The sequence below is a fragment of the Heptranchias perlo genome, chromosome 5 (assembly GCF_035084215.1).
Source record: "Heptranchias perlo isolate sHepPer1 chromosome 5, sHepPer1.hap1, whole genome shotgun sequence".
NCBI classification, from domain to species: domain Eukaryota; kingdom Metazoa; phylum Chordata; class Chondrichthyes; order Hexanchiformes; family Hexanchidae; genus Heptranchias; species Heptranchias perlo.
In genome coordinates, this window is record NC_090329.1 from 127917369 (window position 1) to 127936638 (window position 19270).

Below are 19270 nucleotides of genomic sequence, written 5' to 3' on the forward strand. Positions count from 1 at the left end.
CATCAAACACTCCCAGGACTGGTACAGCACGGGTTAGATACAGAGTAAAGCTCCCTCTACACTGTCCCATCAAACACTCCCAGGACAGGTACAGCATGGGTTAGATACAGAGTACAGCTCCCTCTACATTGTCCCATCAAACACTCCCAGGACAGGTACAGCATGAGTTAGATACAGAGTACAGCTCCCTCTACACTGTCCCATCAAACACTCCCAGGACTGGTACAGCATGAGTTAGATACAGAGTAAAGCTCCCTCTACACTGTCCCATCAAACACTCCCAGGACAGGTACAGCATGGGTTAGATACAGAGTACAGCTCCCTCTACATTGTCCCATCAAACACTCCCAGGACAGGTACAGCATGAGTTAGATACAGAGTACAGCTCCCTCTACACTGTCCCATCAAACACTCCCAGGACAGGTACAGCATGAGTTAGATACAGAGTAAAGCTCCCTCTACACTGTCCCATCAAACACTCCCAGGGCAGGTACAGCACGGGTTAGATACAGAGTACAGCTCCCTCTACACTGTCCCATCAAACACTCCCACATCAGGTACAGCACAGGTTAGATACAGAGTACAGCTCCCTCTACACTGTCCCATCAAACACTCCCAGGACTGGTACAGCACGGGTTAGATACAGAGTACAGCTCCCTCTACACTGTCCCATCAAACACTCCCAGGACTGGTACAGCATGGGTTAGATACAGAGTAAAGCTCCCTCTACACTGTCCCATCAAACACTCCCACATCAGGTACAGCATGGGTTAGATACAGAGTACAGCTCCCTCTACACTGTCCCATCAAACACTCCCAGAACAGATACAGCACGGGTTAGATACAGAGTACAGCTCCCTCTACACTGTCCCATCAAACACTCCCAGCACAGATACAGCATGAGTTAGATACAGAGTGAAGCTCCCTCTACACTGTCCCATCAAACACTCCCAGGACAGATACAGCATGAGTTAGATACAGAGTAAAGCTCCCTCTACACTGTCCCATCAAACACTCCCACATCAGGTACAGCATGGGTTAGATACAGAGTACAGCTCCCTCTACACTGTCCCATCAAACACTCCCAGCACAGATACAGCATGAGTTAGATACAGAGTGAAGCTCCCTCTACACTGTCCCATCAAACACTCCCAGCACAGATACAGCATGAGTTAGATACAGAGTGAAGCTCCCTCTACACTGTCCCATCAAACACTCCCTGGGCACGTACAGCACAGGTTAGATACAGAGTGAAGCTCTCTCTACACTGTCCAATCAAACACTCCCTGGGCACGTACAGCACAGGTCAGGTACAGAGTGAAGCTCACTCTACACTATCCCATCAAACATTCCTAGACGGGTACAGCATGGGTTAGATACAGAGTGAAGCTCCCTCTATACTGTCCCATCAAACACTCCCAGGACTGGTACAGCACGGGTTAGATACAGAGTGAAGCTCCCTCTACACTGTCCCATCAAACACTCCCAGGACAGGTACAGCACGGGTTAGATACAGAGTGAAGCTCCCTCTACACTGTCCCATCAAACACTCCCAGGGCAGGTACAGCACGGGTTAGATAGAGTGAAGCTCCCTCTTCACTATCCCATCAAACACTCCCAGGGCAGGTACAGCACGGGTTAGATAGAGTGAAGCTCCCTCTTCACTATCCCATCAAACACCCTCATGGGTACAGCACGGGTTAGATTACAGTAAATCTCTATTCCACCAATGTGCCTCATCTCTAATCCCAGTGGAGCTCCCCACCCCCTCCCCCCCACAAAACTACGAGTGTGACAACTTCCCGCACTAATTATTCTGCGGACTCTGAGTGAGATTTTTGCCAAATTAGTCCTGAATTAGCAGCCAAGTTGTGCTGTGGGAGTGAGAGAAGGAGAAAAAGAGAGAGAGAGAGTGAGACAGAGGCAGACAGACGACTTTCAGTCCCCTGTGTCTGGGATGGATTTGATCCTGAGGCCCAGAAGTGTACCACCAGTGGGCTCACCCAGTGCACCCCAGAACCTCCTCTCCACCACCACTATTTTCCCAATCATTATATATATAAATCCTGCACCATAGTAAATCTCACATTTAACCCGTTCAACAGATCCAGCTGATAGTTTTAAAACATCCCGTGCAGTCAGTGGCCGGATGGAAAGACGACTTGGCCGTCACCGTACTTTTTGAACTGATGCACAGCTTGGCCTTATTGGCTGTCCCGGTGATCTTCCCTCCGAGCTCTTCCACCAGGGTCTTCAGCTCATCCTTGGTCTTCGAGAGTCTCCCCAGGAGGAGGATCTTCATGTTCGACAGAGGTTTGCCTGGGGGGGGGGGGGGGGGGTGAGAAAGAAGTAAAGCGTGACACCACGTACGACTCGTAAAGAATCCCCCCCTCCCCCAACTCCCACAGCAGATACCAAAGGACCATCTCAACTATGAAGCGAGGAGCTCCCAATGGTTGCTCAGGTCATGCAGGACTGAGCCACACAGACTCAGGACAGTCCCAGATTCGATTCACAGTTGTTGCTTAGTTAAGATGACCTCAGGCCCACGTGGACCCGATGATTGGCCTCAAGGGTGAGGGAGGGCAAAACATAAAGTGAGCCAGCGTTCCAGAGTTCCACACTGGAGCTATCTACTCTAGTCCAGTCCAGAGCGAGCTCCGCACTGGAGCTATCTAATCCCAGAGTGAGCTCCGCGCTGGAGCTATCTACTCTAATCCCAGAGCGAACTCCGTGCTGGAGCTATCTATTCCAATCCCAGAGCGAGCCCCACGCTGGAGCTATCTATTCCAATCCCAGGGTAAGCACCACGTTGGAGCTACCTACTCCAATCCCAGAGTGAGCTCCACGCTGGAGCTATCTACTCCAATCCCAGAACGAGCTCCACGCTGAGGCTATCTATTCCAATCCCAGAGCAAGCACCACACCGGAGCTACCTACTCCAATCCCAGAGTGAGCTCCACGCTGGAGCTTTCTACTCCAATCTCAGAGCCACTCTACCAGAGCTATCATACGAACATACAGGGACAGAAGACCAGTTTGTCCATCGAGTCTGCCCTTCAGAGCTGTGATGCCTAAAGTATCCTGTGGATTGGAAGGTAGCAAATGTAACTCCGTTATTCAAGAAAGGAGGGAACTACAGGCCAGTTAGTCTGACATCAGTCGCAGGGAAAATGCTAGAATCTATTATTAAGGACGTAGTAACACGGCACTTAGAAAATCATAATATGATTAGGCACAGTCAACACAGTTTTATGAAAGGGAAACTGTGTTTGACAAATCTATTAGAGTTTTTTGAGGGTGTAACTAGCAGGGTAGATAAGGGGGAACCAGTGGATGTAGTATATTTGGATTTTCAAAAGGCATTTGATAAGGTGCCACACAAGAGGCTGTTACACAAGATTAGGGCTCATGGGATTGGGGGTAATATATTAACATGGATTGAGGATTGGTTAACGGACAGAAAACAGAGAGTAGGAATAAACATGTCATTTTCAGGTTGGCAGGCTGTAACTAGTGGGGTGCCGCAAGGACCAGTGTTTGGGCCTCAGCTATTTACAATCGATATTAGTGACTTAGATGAAGGGATGTAATGTATCAAAGTTTGTTGACGATACAAAGCTAGGTGGGAAAGTAAGCTGCGAGGATACAAAGAGTCTGCAAACGGATATAGACAGATTAAATGAGTGGGCAAGAAGGTGGCAGATAGAGTATAATGTGGGGAAATGTGAAATTATCCACTTTGATAGGAAGAATGGAAAAGCAGAATTACTTTTTTTTTTAAAAAGGTGAGAGACTAAAAAATGTTGATAGTCAGAGGGATTTGGGTGTCCTTGTACACGAATCACAAAAAGTTAACATGCAGGTACAGCAAGCAATTTGGAAGGCAAGGGGTATGTTAGCCTATATTGCAAGGGGGTTGGAGTATAAGAGTAAGGAGGTCTTGCTGCAATTATATAGAGCTCTGGTAAGACCACACCTGGAGTACTGTGTACAGTTTTGGTCTCCTTACCTAAGGAAAGATATACTTGCCTTAGAGGGGGTGCAATGAAGGTTCACTAGATTGATTTTTGGGATGAGAGGGTTTTCACCTATGAGGAAAGATTGAGTAGAATGGGCCTATTCTCTGGAGTTTAGAAGAATGAGAGGTGATCTCATTGAAATGACTAAAATTCTGAGAGGGCTTGACAGGGTAGATGCTGAGAGGCTGTTTCTCCTGCCTGGAGAGTCTAGAACGAGGGGGCATAGTCTCAATATAAGGGGTCGGTCATTTAGGACTGAGATGAGGAAAAATTTCTTCACTTAGAGGGTTGTGAATCTTTGGAATTCTCTTCCCCTAAAGGGCTGTGGATGCTCAGTTATTGAGTATATTCAAGACTGAGATTGATAGATTTTTCGACTCTAAGGGAATTAAGGGATATGTGGATAGGGCAGAAAGTGGAGTTGAGGTCGAAGATTAGCCATAATTTTACTGAATGGCGGAGCAGGCTCGAGGGGCCGTATGGCCTACTCCTGCTCCTATTTCTTGTGGCCCCAACGTCGCCAGCCATGTCATTTCTCAGGAGAGGCAAAAAAGAATGAAAAATCTAACGCCAATTTAGGGGAAAATAATTGGGGAGTTTCCTCTCTGACTCCACCTCAAGATGAGTCCAGGAGATCACACTGACCATAGGAACTGCTGGATGCAAACAGACCAAGGTCCACCTTGGTCAATCTCCATCGATGAGTCTACAACAGACCCAGACATGAGGTGGAGAGCTTTGGGAACCGTAGGCCCATAGTTCCTCCCAATCATGCTACACTTAGCACAAGTCATGTCTGAAATTACTCACACACCATGATCTACGTTACTCAGTATCTCACCTATCTTCCATACTTCCTAATCTCCGGCCCGGCCAGGAACCCACTCCGGCCCGGCCAGGAACCCACTCCGGCCCGGCCAGGAACCCACTCCGGCCCGGCCAGGAACCCACTCCGGCCCGGCTCGCTCTCTTGAAGGGACACAACGAATCAGGACTCACCCCACCAACTCGACCCATTCCCCCCTTTAAATGGTCTGACTGGCCTGGAATTTCCTGGAAACTTGTGCGGAAACAAAGGGGTAAACCACAGCGTGGCGGCGATGCTCAGTGCTGAAGATCGAGGAAATTTGGGCCCGCCTGACTCACGCCCATCGTTTGTGCCTCTTCCCCGGAACCCTTGGCCGCTCATTAACATAGCCCCGCCTCTTCCCACACGTGCAAAAGAGCAGCCGGAACAAATTTCCTGGATCGCCGCGGTTGAAATTTAGGCGCAGAATGGCCCCTCACCCCGAGGTCACCTGACACCGGCCTCATTCAGGACTCTCAGGCCGGGCGGGCGTTTCCCAACTTTGCAGCTCCATCTCTGAAAAGTTCCGAGGACCATTTCTTTTTGGAGCATCTGCGGTTTTGCTGCGAATATCTGGACCCGAGCTCTCCGTGTCCCCCCAACCCATCCAGAAGGACGAAGGAGCTTCAGTGACCTTCCCGATGGGCGCTCCTGTGGTTCATCTTTCTTAACGGAGGAGCAGCAGAGGGTGGAGGCCCAGCGAGTGAGGCACCGCGGAGCCAGGAGACCACAGCGAACTCGCCATCAACAACCTCTCCCCACCAGCCCCCCCCCACCCACCTCGGTACCAGGACCTGTCGGAGCAGTTCCGGGGGCGGGGGTGGTCACTGACCTCCAGTGTGGGATCCTGCCAGAAGGCCGAAAGCCTCAGCCTATTTCCGGCAGGGCCTCAGCACAGAAGTGGGGAGCGGGGGGACGGACGAGGAAGTCACCGTGGTCCTCCATTTTGAGGGCTCCAGAACGTTCCTATAGGCAGTCCTTCACAACGCCAGCTGGGGAGCTGTAAAGCGGGGCCTGCGTTTCGCAGGAGTCAGGTTCAGAAGGGTGACGGACTTCATCCAATTGCTGAGCAAAGAAATGGGCGCCTCACCGCCTTGTCCAAGTTCGCTGGGTGCTCTGGGACACGGGGAGCGATCAAGGCCATGGAACCCACGCAAATCTCCAGCTCAGGAACCAGTTGCACATCGTTAACGGAAAGGAGATCCCGCTCGGACTGTCCGCGAGCATCCTGGGAATGTGCGGTGATGCCTTTACCCTCCGCCGTTACTGAGGAGGGTCAGAGAGACAGGTGGATCCTAAGGGGGCACGGGATCCCGTTGCCGTGGCCGACGACCTGGCATGCGGTGCATACGACCGCCCGGGGCCCTGATAGCCTGGACGGGTCAGGAGGTGTCCTGCAAAGGCCCTCAGTGGCCCCAATGGGCAACACACCAACTATAGGCCTGCAGGAAGGGCTCAGCCTGGAGTCCTCGGAACCTGAGGGTCCCAACCTGGACGTCCTGGGGCCTGCGGGAGGCGAGGGCCCGGGGGGAGGAGAGTGCCTCCCCCGGAGCGGCTCCCCCTACTTGTCCTCCTCCTCATACTCTTCCTCCTGCTCCATCACTGCCTCACCCACACACAGCTCCTCCCCACACACCTGCCCCCGTGGGCCTGGGAGCTTGGGCTTCAGCGGACCGGTGGGAAGAGAAGGCGTGAGGTTACAACGTTTGAGCGTGCCCCCCGTCCCACCCCGGGATCCTGTCTCCCATTCCCGGGAGGGGAGGCTGGGCCCGTGTTGTGGCGTTGCCTCGGAGGGCGTGCCTGGGGGTCTGTGGGAACTCGGCTCAGCGCCATGGCCCTCGGCCAGCGGCAGTCCACCAGCTGGAGGGCCGTCTCCTCATTGGGTGGGGTCAAGCTTCTCTAACAGGGTCTCCCCCCTCGTCGATTACCCTCCCCCGCTCACTGTGCACCAACGAACGGACGAGATCGCGGGTGAGGCTTACGGCTCTCTGACTTGTTGTGCAAGAGGTGCCGGTCTCAGGGTGTCAGCTGGTGAGGGGCTTCTGCTGGTCGGTTGCTGTGTTCCTCCCCCCCGCCCCACCCACCCTTCTCTTCTCACCCATCCCCCCTGTACTCGCTGACCTACATTGGCTCCCGGTCCGGCAACGCCTCAATTTTAAAATTCTCATCCTTGTTTTCAAATCCCTCCATGGCCTCGCCCCTCCCTACCTCTGTAACCTCCTCCAGCCCCACAACCCTCCGAGATCTCTGCGCTCCTCCAATTCTGGCCTCTTGCCCATTCCCGATTTTAATCGCTCCACCATTGGCGGTCGTGCCTTCAGCTGTCTCGGACCGAAGCTCTGGAATTCCCTCCCTAAACCCCTCCACCTCTCTCTCCTCCTTTTAGACCCTCCTTAAAACCTACCTCTTTGATCAAGCTTTTGGTCACCTATTCTAATGTGGCTGTGTGTTGAATTTTGTCTACGTTAAAGGCACTGTATGAACGTAAGTTGCTCTTTTCTCCTGTCTCTTCCCCTTCCCATCACCCAGTCTCGCCTCCTTTCATTTCTCCCCTCAGGGACTTTGCTCCCCTCATCCCTACCCCAACCCTTCCCTATTCCTCGACCTTCCTACTCTCCAACTGGCATCCCAGGCTTGACTCCCTCTTGAATAAGCCTACAGATTCGCTCTGTGTCACTCTCAGCATTCCCCGAAAGGCCCATCGAGGCACTCGTCGCTGCCTCCTTACTAGCAGAACCCCAACTGCCCCATCCTACCCTCTCACCGACTTACCCGCCCAGCGCGCCCGCTGGGGGCTAATCTTGCCAACCTCCTTCCCGTCCCACTCACCCCTCCCTGCGGTGACCCCGTTGACTCTGCCAGCACTCAGCTATCATCGTCTCTCTCCTCATCGCCCTCCAGAATTTCGGTTCACTTATGAACAAGGCCCTTTCCATCCATGAGCTTATTGTGGATGATTGCATCAACATCATGGCCTGAGGGAAACCTGGCTGATGGGTGATAATACTTTCCCCCTTAATGAAGCCTCCCTGCCTGGCTATATCTTCCACCACCTGCTCCGCCCAGACCGCCACGGTGGCAATGTGGCCCTCATCACCAAATCACACCTCGTTCTGTCCCCCTACTCTTCTGGCACCCTCTCCTCCTTTGAGCACCTCACCTTGTTCCATCCCTCTCACCTCTTCTTTAAAATCCTCATTCTCTACCGCCCACCCAAGTTTCTCACCAAGATATCTTCACTGCTTTCCTCCCTCAGCCTCTGCACCGAGCAACTTCTCATCCTCTGTGATTTCAACCTCCATCACAACTCATGACGCTCCCTCTCCTCTGAGTTCTCTGCCCTCCTATCCTCTCTTAATCTCTCCCTCCGTATAAACTCCCCTACCCATATTCACAGCCGCCCCCTTGACCTTGCCATCTCATATGGCCTCAATCACAGATAAGGCCCTCTCTGGTCACTTCCCTGTATCCCTCACCAATCTCATCCTCCTTCCCCCTCCCAACCCCACTTCCTTCTGAATCCACCCCTGGAAAAAATGGTCCAAGTCTGTCCTCCGGAAGAAAGGTAGAGCCCGGCGGGCGTCTTACCTTGCTAGCTCTGGTCAGGTTGTTAAACTTCTATGAGACTAGCCATGCGGAGGTGGGGTCAAAGAATTTGCAGGGAGGACCTGTGACACCTCGCTCTTGGCCCGCTAGCTGATCTGATGGGGCACCCTGGTGTTCCTGGGCCCGAGCTGCTTGTCCCCTCCTCAGCTCGACCTCCCGCAGGAGGGCCATGAGATAGCGCAAATTGCTGGCCCTCCCCTCTGCAGGGGGGCCTCCCCATGAAAATGGAGACGCGGCTGTGACTCTGGAAGCCACTTCATAGAATCATAGAAGTTTACAACATGGAAACAGGCCCTTCGGCCCAACATGTCCATGTCGCCCAGTTTATACCACTAAGCTAGTCCCAATTGCCTGCACTTGGCCCATATCCCTCTATACCCATCTTACCCATGTAACTGTCCAAATGCTTTTTAAAAGACAAAATTGTACCCGCCTCTACTACTGCCTCTGGCAGCTCGTTCCAGACACTCACCACCCTTTGAGTGAAAAAATTGCCCCTCTGGACCCTTTTGTATCTCTCCCCTCTCACCTTAAATCTATGCCCCCTCGTTATAGACTCCCCTACCTTTGGGAAAAGATTTTGACTATCGACCTTATCTATGCCCCTCATTATTTTATAGACTTCTATAAGATCACCCCTAAACCTCCTACTCTCCAGGGAATAAAGTCCCAGTCTGTCTAACCTCTCCCTGTAAGTCAAACCATCAAGTCCCGGTAGCATCCTAGTAAATCTTTTCTGCACTCTTTCTAGTTTAATAATATCCTTTCTATAATAGGGTGACCAGAACTGTACACAGTACTCCAAGTGTGGCCTCACCAATGCCCTGTACAACTTCAACAAGACATCCCAACTCCTGCATTCAATGTTACTTCATGAAGTAATTTTTCTTTTATATATCAAAAGAGATTGAAGAGAGAAAACCACACTCGCCTGGTAACCCCCTCCCAAACCTCGCTCTCCAGGAATGAGGTCTGTTCTCACTTTTCCCCAATGGCGCTCCCTCCGTTACTCACGCCGCTCCCGGGCGCATTGCAGGACGCCGGTTTCTATGTTCCGGCACGTGCCAAGGAGACTCCCGGGAAACGAGACTCAAACTGCGTACCAACGAGTCTCAAACTGTGCCACCGAGAGTCTCAGTAAGCTGCCGACGCACGAGATCGCCGGAAACTTCGGTGCAGCTTGCCGGTTAACGCCGATCCAGGAGATTCCGAGCCGTAGACAGCCTTGTGGTAGTACATTTCCAGAGCCCTTTGTGCGGGAAAAAAGTCACTCCTACCCCCCCCAAAACCCACGTTCCTCGTATCGATCCAACATTGACAGTCCCTTGTTCCCGAATCACCGCCGGTGGGTTCCACTGCTCACCAGTGAGCTTTTGGTCACCTGCCCTAATATCTCCTTCATCGGCTCGGTGTCACATATTCGTCCTTTTACGCTCCAGTGAAGCGCCTTGGGATATTTCCCTACGCTAAAGGCACTCCTTCCTGCTGTGTTCTGTGCCCCAAAACAGACAGCCTTTCTCATCTGCCACCCTATCGTTAAATTCCTCTCCCCCCCCCCACCCCCCCTTTCCCCACCCAAACGAGCAGCCGGATTCCGTCTCACCCCCGGGGCAGAGCGTGATCCTGAGCCGTGGGGACCGCTTACCTACGACCGGCGAGGGAGCGCCGACGGCAGCGGAGCCGGCATCCGGAGGGGCGGGCGGGAAAATCCGGTCCTGCCGCTTGAACTTGAACTTCTTCAGGTAGGGAATCTCGTGGAATTCCTGGAAATCACAATTCCACAGGTGAAGGCAGAGCGGCGAAAATTGGGGATCGGGCAATTCCCACTGACACAAGGAACCAGCAAAGGCATGTGGGGGGGGGGGGGGGGGGGGCTAAAGGACGCCACCACTGTGCAGGGAGGGACCGCTGGGCTCCAGGCCGAGAACGGTCGGCGTAAGCGGAGGTCGGACCTGGCCCGTTCCCACTGCGAGGAGACGGCTCATGGACTAACTCGCTTTCGCTCTGGGAACTGCGTTCAAAGACTCAAAGCCCCCATTTTACAATTAAATATCCACCCGGTCGCATAACGTCAATCTTTGCTATCGGGCCTTTCAACTGCGGAAGGGGGTTGAGGGTGAGTGTGAAACCGGCCCTAAAAGCCTGATTACCGTCAAAGAAACAATGGTCAGGAGAGGCAGCGAGAAAATGTAACGGGAGAGGGGAGCAAGTAACACAGATGTTGCAAGTTCAAATCCCACCACGGCAAGCTTTTATTTTACTTTATTCTCAGGATGTAGGCGTCACTGCCAAGGCCAGTATATATTGCCCATCCCTCGTACAACTCGCTAGGCCCCTTCAGAGTCAACCACATTGGTGTGGGGACTGAAGTCACATATAGGCCCAGATCGGGTAAGGAGGGCAGGTTTTCTTCCCTGAAGGAACGTTAGTGAACCAGTTGAGTTTTTACGACAATCCGACAGCTTCATGGTCACTTTTACTGACACCACCTTTTTATTTCCAGATTTTTGAATAAACAGAATTCAAATTCTCAAACTGCCCATGGTGGGATTTGAACTCACATTCTCTGGATTATTAGTCCCGTAATATAACCACTACACTACTGGACCCCATACAAGTTGTGAAACTGAATTCAACAAATCTGGTGATTTGTGAGTTGGCATCAGAAAAAAAGGTGACCGTGAAGCAGTCGGATTGTAGTTAAAACCCAACTGGTTCACTAATGCCCTTCAGGGAAGGAAACCTGCCGTCCTCACCCCGGTCTGGGCCCACATGTGACTCCAGTCCCACACCAATGTGGTTGACTCTTAAATACCCTTAGGGCAACGAGAGATGGGCAATAAAGGCAACCTTGCCTAGTATCACATACATCTCAAAGAACAAATTAATACAAAAATAAGTACGACACAGGACATCAATTTAAAAAAAAGAGAAGGAACTTTCTAACAGATATTAGCAAAGATAATTACCCAGAAATGTGAGAATGTTTGGAATTGAGATTTACAACAACAGAGAGGATGTTCAAAATTCAGCATTGGGGGAGTGGGAGCACTTAGAGAGAGATTCAAACTGGAGGCCTGTGACCAGCGGTGTGCCTCAGGGATCGGTGCTGGGTCCGCTGTTATTTGTTATTTATATTAATGATTTGGATGAGAATTTAGGAGGCATGGTTAGTAAGTTTGCAGATGACACCAAGATTGGTGGCATTGTGGACAGTGAAGAAGGTTATCTAGGATTGCAACGGGATCTTGATCAATTGGGCCAGTGGGCCGATGAATGGCAGATGGAGTTTAATTTAGATAAATGTGAGGTGATGCATTTTGGTAGATCGAATCGGGCCAGGACCTACTCCGTTAATGGTAGGGCGTTGGGGAGAGTTATAGAACAAAGAGATCTGGGAGTACAGATTCATAGCTCCTTGAAAGTGGAGTCATAGGTGGATAGGGTGGTGAAGAAGGCATTCAGCATGCTTGGTTTCATTGGTCAGAACATTGAATGCAGGAGTTGGGATGTCTTGTTGAAGTTGTACAGGGCATTGGTGAGGCCACACTTGGAGTACTGTGTACAGTTCTGGTCACCCTATTATAGAAAGGATATTATTAAACTAGAAAGAGTGCAGAAAAGATTTACTAGGATGCTACCGGGACTTGATGGTTTGACTTACAGGGAGAGGTTAGACAGACTGGGACTTTTTTCCCTGGAGAGTAGGAGGTTAAGGGGTGATCTTATAGAAGTCTATAAAATAATGAGGGGCATAGATAAGGTCGATAGTCAAAATCTTTTCCCAAAGGTAGGGGAGTCTATAACGAGGGGGCACAGATTTAAGGTGAGAGGGGAGAGATACAAAAGGGTCCAGAGGGGCAATTTTTTCACTCAAAGGGTGGTGAGTGTCTGGAACGAGCTGCCAGAGGCAGTAGTAGAGGCGGGTACAATTCTGTCTTTTAAAAAGCATTTGGACAGTTACATGGGTAAGATGGGTATCGAGGGATATGGGCCAAGTGCAGGCAATTGGGACTAGCTTAGTGGTATAAACTGGGCGACATGGACATGTTGGGCCGAAGGGCCTGTTTCCATGTTGTAACTTCTATGATTCTATGAATAGGTGGTCTTTTCTTGTGTAGCTAATTCACTCCCTCAGCTCTTACTACTAATGAGCGGAGATCACTGATAATGAGCGGAGATCACTGATAATGAGCGGAGATCACTGATAATGAGCGGAGATCACTGATAATGAGCGGAGATCACTGATAATGAGCGGAGATCACTGATAATGAGCGGAGATCACTGATAATGAGCGGAGATCATTGCTCAGCTGAAGGCTGCGGCAGTGACTGACACAGCTATTCTGAATCAGATTCCACTAGCTTCAGATTCGGGACTTAGTGGGTTTTGTTCCAAGATCAGCAGGAGTAACTCCTGAGCCGCCACTAATTTTGTACAGCTGAGTACATGCATGATTCCTTATACCGTGTTAGTGCGGTACCATGTTACATGTGACAGTGCCATAGGACTCACTGCTGCCCACTAGGGGACACTACCAGTATAGCAAGACTTGACAGCTGTGGCAGCACACCGCCAACCAGTGGCTGCAGTCTGATATCACCACACACCATGGCACGGCAGAAACCGGCCACACCGCCAACCAGTGGCTGCAGTCTGATATCACCACACACCATGGCACGGCAGAAACCGGTCACACCGCCAACCAGTGGCGAGGGATGGCTAAACAGCAATCGCTGGTCAAAACCCGAAGGAAATGTTTTGTGCAATAGAAGCTCGAAAGCAAAGAAAACAGAACGGGTTCAAGATAAAAGGGCACAAAATAAAAAGAAAAAGGGGACGGATGTTCGCTCGGCCACCAGGACAACTGCTAGTGCCGCAGGTTCTTCAACATCCACCCGAACAGGCGGACGTGGTCTCGGCTTAACATCTCTCAGAGAAGATGGCGCCTCTGACATTGCAGCTCTCCCTCAGTGCCGCACTGAGGTGCTACGGCTAGATTATGTGCTCGAGTTCCAGGGCTTCAACCTATGACCCTCTGCGAATATTCTACCAACTGAGCCAAGCTGACGCCCAGCAGACATGGAGGAGTGAGCCCATTTCTTAACATTGGCATCGCTCACCGCTAATAACTACGAACAAACCCGCATTTCTACAGTGCCTTTCACATCTTCACGATGTCCCGAAGTGCTTTACCAATGAAGTAATTCTGAAGTGTAGTCACTGCTGTTTGTGGGATCTTTCTGTGCACAAATTGGCTGCCGCCTTCCCTACATGACAACAGTGACTACACTTCAGAAAGTACTTCGCTGGCTGTAAAGTACTTTGGGACATCCTGAGGCCATTTATAAATGCAAGTCTTTCTTCACTGCAGTCAATTTGCGAACTGCAAACTCCCACAAACAGCAATGTGATAAATGACCAAATAATCTTTTTTTTTAAAGTGATGTTAGTTGAGGGATAAATATTGGCCAGGACACCGGGGAGAACTCCCCTGCTCTTCTTCAAATAATATCATTTTATGTCCACCTAAGGTGGCAAACGGAGCCTCAGTTTAACATCTCATCCAAAAGACGGCACCTCCGACAGTGCAGCACTCCCTCAGTACAGCACTGGAACATCAGCTTGGGTTACGTGCTCAAGTCTCCGGAGTGGGGTTTGAAACCACAACCTTCTGACTCAGAGGCGAGAGTGTTTCCCACTGAGCCACGGCTGACATTTATCAGAACAAAAAAAAATTGTGACCCAATAAAAACCATAAACATAGAATTACCATCGGAGCGGTGCACGGGGCAGTGCTGACACATACCTTCGGCGTGACCCAGTCCTTGCGGTTGGGTGTCTGGGTGCTGGAGCTGCACTTGGTCCAGGCAGTGATGTTGCCAGTGCAGGAGTAGGTGTCACCGTTCAACACCAGCTGCCCTTTGCATTCTTCACAGGGCCGCAGGGCTCCAAACGCCATCCCGTCAGATACCCTGTCCAGGATCTACGTTCAATGAGAGTAAGACAGGCGTGAGCAGCAGATCCATCCCGGGGTGGGGGGGGGGGGTACAGGACCCAACCGTCACACAGTCAGCCCGCTCCATCCCCACAGCAACAACCGTTATCACCATTAAAACGAACACACACACACACACAGAGACATTAATCCCCGATCCCACATTAATTTGCAGATATCCCAGGCTGCTGATATCAACAGGTCATGGGAGCTCTCACTGATCCACTAATGAGGACACAGCACTGGGAATAGCTCCTGTCCAAACCTCCAGGGCCGCACGATTCAAACAGGACAAACCAGTGACCGCCCATGGATTTCTGTAAACAGGACCCAGCTGCGTGGGCTCCATTTGGGCCAACGGGCTACAGTTTAGGCCTCCCTGGTCCAGAGGGAGCACTTTCCAGCTGTGTATCCAGCTCTGATGGGGAGGTCCAGAGAGACTCTCAGTCCGGGTCAGAGCTCCAGGTCTAGACAGTCCCTCCCCGTCAGAGAGACTCACAGCCCGGCTCAGAGCTCCAGGTCCCCACCAGAGAGACTCACAGCCCGGGTCAGAGCTCCAGGTCCAGACAGTCCCTCCCCGTCAGAGAGGCTCACAGCCCGGGTCAGAGCTCCAGGTCCAGACAGTCCCTCCCCGTCAGAGAGACTCACAGCCCGGGTCAGAGCTCCAGGCCCAGACAGTCCCTCCCCGTCAGAGAGACTCACAGCCCGGGTCAGAGCTCCAGGTCCCCACCAGAGAGACTCACAGCCCGAGTCAGAGCTCCAGGTCCAGACAGTCCCTCCCCGTCAGAGAGACTCACAGCCCGGGTCAGAGCTCCAGGTCCAGACAGTCCCTCCCCGTCAGAGAGACTCACAGCCCGGGTCAGAGCTCCAGGTCCAGACAGTCCCTCCCCGTCAGAGAGACTCACAGCCCGGGTCAGAGCTCCAGGCCCAGGCAGTCCCTCCCCGCTGGAGAGGAGGAAGCCGGAAACAGGGGCAGTGCTGGGGGAACCAATTGAAAGTTTACACAAAAATATTTGTGAGCCTTTTTGTTTAGAGACTCAGGGTGGCAACTTTTAACAAAAACAATTCCCTCGTCCCATTAGACGATCCTTTCTATTCTTGCTATCACACAGAATGTAGGAACTTGAGGAACAGGAGTAGGCCATTCAGCCCCTCGAGCCTGCTCCGCCATTCAATCAGATCATGGCTGATCTGTATCTTAACCCCACCTTACCTGCGGCAGCTCCATATCCTTTGAAACCCATGCCTAATAAAAATCTATCGCTCTCAGTCTCAAAAGCTGCAACTGGCCCCCAGAATCCACTGCCTTTTGGGACAGAGTTCTCCAGATTTCCACTGCCCTTTGTGTGAGCTCACCGAGTCTGAGTGACAAGAGAAGGTCGGAAGGGACTTACGGCCGACTCCCCGGATGGCACCTCCTGCTTGTTTGCGATCAGTAGCTCTCTCAGGTCATTCGTGGAGCAGCATTTCTTCAACTGGTCTTTTATACTCCAGATCAACTGGCTTTGTTCCTGCAGAGAGAACGAGAGAGAGAATGAAATGGGGGGGTGGGGGGAGGGGGAAAGAGGGGCGGGGGGAGGGGGAAAGAGGGGCGGGGGGAGGGGGAAAGAGGGGCGGGGGGACGGACAGGGAGATTTTGGGGTTTCTGGTTCACAAGACATAAAAAGCAGCCCCTCAAGCGGAGAAGGTCTGAGGAAAAGAATATAAAGTTGAGGTGTGACGGTGTAACATCTCACTAACACTTCAGTGTGTGCAGTTTTAGGCTCCGCACTTCTGAAAAAATGCCCTGAGAATTGCCTTAAATATGGTGGGGAGCGGGCTGGGGGGGGGGGGGCGAGAGAGGGGGGGGGAAGGGGAGGAGCGAGAGGGGGGGGGGGGAAGGGGAGTAGCGAGAGGGGGGGAAGGGGAGGAGCGAGAGAGAGGGGGGGAAGGGGAGGAGCGAGAGAGAGGGGGGGAAGGGGAGGAGCGAGAGAGAGGGGGGGGAAGGGGAGGAGCGAGAGAGAGAGGGAGGGAAGGGGAGGAGCGAGAGAGAGGGGGGGGGGAAGGGGAGGAGCGAGAGAGAGGGGGGGGGGGAAGGGGAGGAGCGAGAGAGAGGGGGGGGGGGAAGGGGAGGAGCGAGAGAGAGGGGGGGGAAGGGGAGGAGCGAGAGAGAGGGGGGGAAGGGGAGGAGCGAGAGAGAGGGGGGGAAGGGGAGGAGCGAGAGAGAGGGGGGGAAGGGGAGGAGCGAGAGAGAGGGGGGGAAGGGGAGGAGCGAGAGAGGGGGGGGAAGGGGAGGAGCGAGAGAGAGGGGGGGAAGGGGAGGAGCGAGAGAGAGGGGGGGAAGGGGAGGAGCGAGAGAGAGGGGGGGAAGGGGAGGAGCGAGAGAGAGGGGGGGGAAGGGGAGGAGCGAGAGAGAGGGGGGGAAGGGGAGGAGCGAGAGAGAGGGGGGGAAGGGGAGGAGCGAGAGAGAGGGGGGGAAGGGGAGGAGCGAGAGAGAGGGGGGGAAGGGGAGGAGCGAGAGAGAGGGGGGGGGGGGGAAGGGGAGGAGCGAGAGAGAGAGGGAGGGAAGGGGAGGAGCGAGAGAGAGAGGGGGGAAGGGGAGGAGCGAGAGAGGGGGGGAAGGGGAGGAGCGAGAGAGGGGGGGGGGGAAGGGGAGGAGCGAGAGAGGGGGGGGAAGGGGAGGAGCGAGAGAGGGGGGGGGAAGGGGAGGAGCGAGAGAGGGGGGGGGGGGGAAGGGGAGGAGCGAGAGAGGGGGGGAAGGGAGGAGCGAGAGAGAGAGGGGGGGAAGGGGAGGAGCGAGAGAGAGAGGGGGGGAAGGGGAAGAGCGAGAGAGAGAGGGGAGGGAAGGGGAGGAGCGAGAGAGAGAGGGGGGGGAAGGGGGAGGAGCGAGAGAGAGAGTGGGGAAGGGGAGCGAGAGAGGGGGGTGAGGAGGAGCGAGAGAGGGGGATGAGGAGGAGCGAGAGAGGGGGGTGAGGAGGAGCGAGAGAGGGGGGTGAGGAGGAGCGAGAGAGGGGGGTGAGGAGGAGCGAGAGAGGGGGGTGAGGAGGAGCGAGAGAGGGGGGTGAGGAGGAGCGAGAGAGGGGGGTGAGGAGGAGCGAGAGAGGGGGGTGAGGAGGAGCGAGAGAGAGGGGTGAGAAGGAGCGAGAGAGGGGGGTGAGGAGGAGCGAGAGAGGGGGGTGAGGAGGAGCGAGAGAGGGGGGTGAGGAGGAGCGAGAGAGGGGGGGTGAGGAGGAGCGAGAGAGGGGGGTGAGGAGGAGCGAGAGAGGGGGGTGAGGAGGAGCGAGAGAGGGGGGTGAGCAGGAGCGAGAGAGGGGGGTGAGGAGGAGCGAGAGAGGGGGGTGAGGAGGAGCGAGAGAGGGGGGTGAGGAGGAGCGAGAGAGGGGGGTGAGGAGGAGCGAGAGAGGGGGGTGAGGAGGAGCGAGAGAGGGGGGTGAGGAGGAGCGAGAGAGGGGGGTGAGGAGGAGCGAGAGAGGGGGGTGAGGAGGAGCGAGAGAGGGGGGTGAGGAGGAGCGAGAGAGAGGATGAGGAGGAGCGAGAGAGGGGGTGAGGAAGAGTGAGAGAGGGGGTGAGGAGGAGTGAGAGAGAGGGTGAGGAGGAGTGAGAGAGAGGGTGAGGAGGAGTGAGAGAGGGGGTGAGGAGGAGTGAGAGAGGGGGTGAGGAGGAGTGAGAGAGATGGTGAGGAGGAGTGAGAGAGGGGGTGAGGAGGAGTGAGAGAGAGGGTGAGGAGGAGTGAGAGAGGGGGTGAGGAGGAGTGAGAGAGAGGGTGAGGAGGAGTGAGAGAGAGGGTGAGGAGGAGTGAGAGAGAGGGTGAGGAGGAGTGAGAGAGAGGGTGAGGAGGAGTGAGAGAGAGGGTGAGGAGGAGTGAGAGAGGGGGTGAGGAGGAGTGAGAGAGGGGGTGAGGAGGAGTGAGAGAGGGGGTGAGGAGGAGTGTGAGAGAGGGGTGAGGAGGAGCGAGAGGGGGGTGAGGAGGAGTGAGAGAGGGGGTGAGGTGGAGCGAGAGAGAGGGGGTGAGGAGGAGTGAGAGAGAGGGTGAGGAGGAGTGAGAGAGGGGGTGAGGAGGAGTGAGAGAGGGGGTGAGGAGGAGTGAGAGAGGGGGTGAGGAGGAGTGAGAGAGGGGGTGAGGAGGAGTGAGAGAGATGGTGAGGAGGAGTGAGAGAGGGGGTGAGGAGGAGTGTGAGAGAGGGGGTGAGGAGGAGCGAGAGAGAGGGGGTGAGGAGGAGTGAGAGAGGGGGTGAGGAGGAGTGAGAGAGGGGGTGAGGAGGAGTGAGAGAGGGGGGTGAGGAGGAGTGAGAGAGGGGGTGAGGAGGAGTGTGAGAGAGGGGGTGAGGAGGAGTGAGAGAGGGGGTGAGGAGGAGTGAGAGAGAGGGGTGAGGAGGAGCGAGAGGGGGTGTGAGGAGGAGTGAGAGAGGGGGTGAGGAGGAGTGAGAGAGAGGGTGAGGAGGAGCGAGAGAGGGGGTGAGGAGGAGAGAGAGAGAGAGAGGGTGAGGAGGAGTGAGAGAGGGTGAGGAGGAGTGAGAGAGGGGGTGAGGAGGAGTGAGAGAGAGGGTGAGGAGGAGTGAGAGAGGGGGTGAGGAGGAGTGAGAGAGGGGGTGAGGAGGAGTGAGAGAGGGGGTGAGGAGGAGTGAGAGAGGGGGTGAGGAGGAGTGAGAGAGGGGGTGAGGAGGAGTGAGAGAGGGGGTGAGGAGGAGTGAGAGAGGGTGTGAGGAGGAGTGAGAGAGGGGGTGAGGAGGAGTGAGAGAGAGGGTGAGGAGGAGTGAGAGAGGGGGGTGAGGAGGAGTGAGAGGGGGGTGAGGAGGAGTGAGAGAGGGGGGTGAGGAG

At 54.1% G+C, this 19270-nt stretch overlaps 1 protein-coding gene across 1 annotated transcript in view; it reads right to left on the reverse strand.

Moving 5' to 3' along the window:
* Positions 1 to 19270, reverse strand: part of parp1 (poly (ADP-ribose) polymerase 1) — a 108835-nt gene that overhangs the window by 31329 nt on the left and 58236 nt on the right. Inside the window, exons 6-9 of the mRNA XM_067985189.1 lie at positions 15868 to 15984; positions 14285 to 14461; positions 10121 to 10238; positions 2179 to 2319 (exon numbers count right to left, since the gene is read on the reverse strand). Of these exons, the coding sequence (XP_067841290.1) occupies positions 2179 to 2319; positions 10121 to 10238; positions 14285 to 14461; positions 15868 to 15984 (553 nt within the window). The remainder of the gene's footprint in view (positions 1 to 2178; positions 2320 to 10120; positions 10239 to 14284; positions 14462 to 15867; positions 15985 to 19270) is intronic.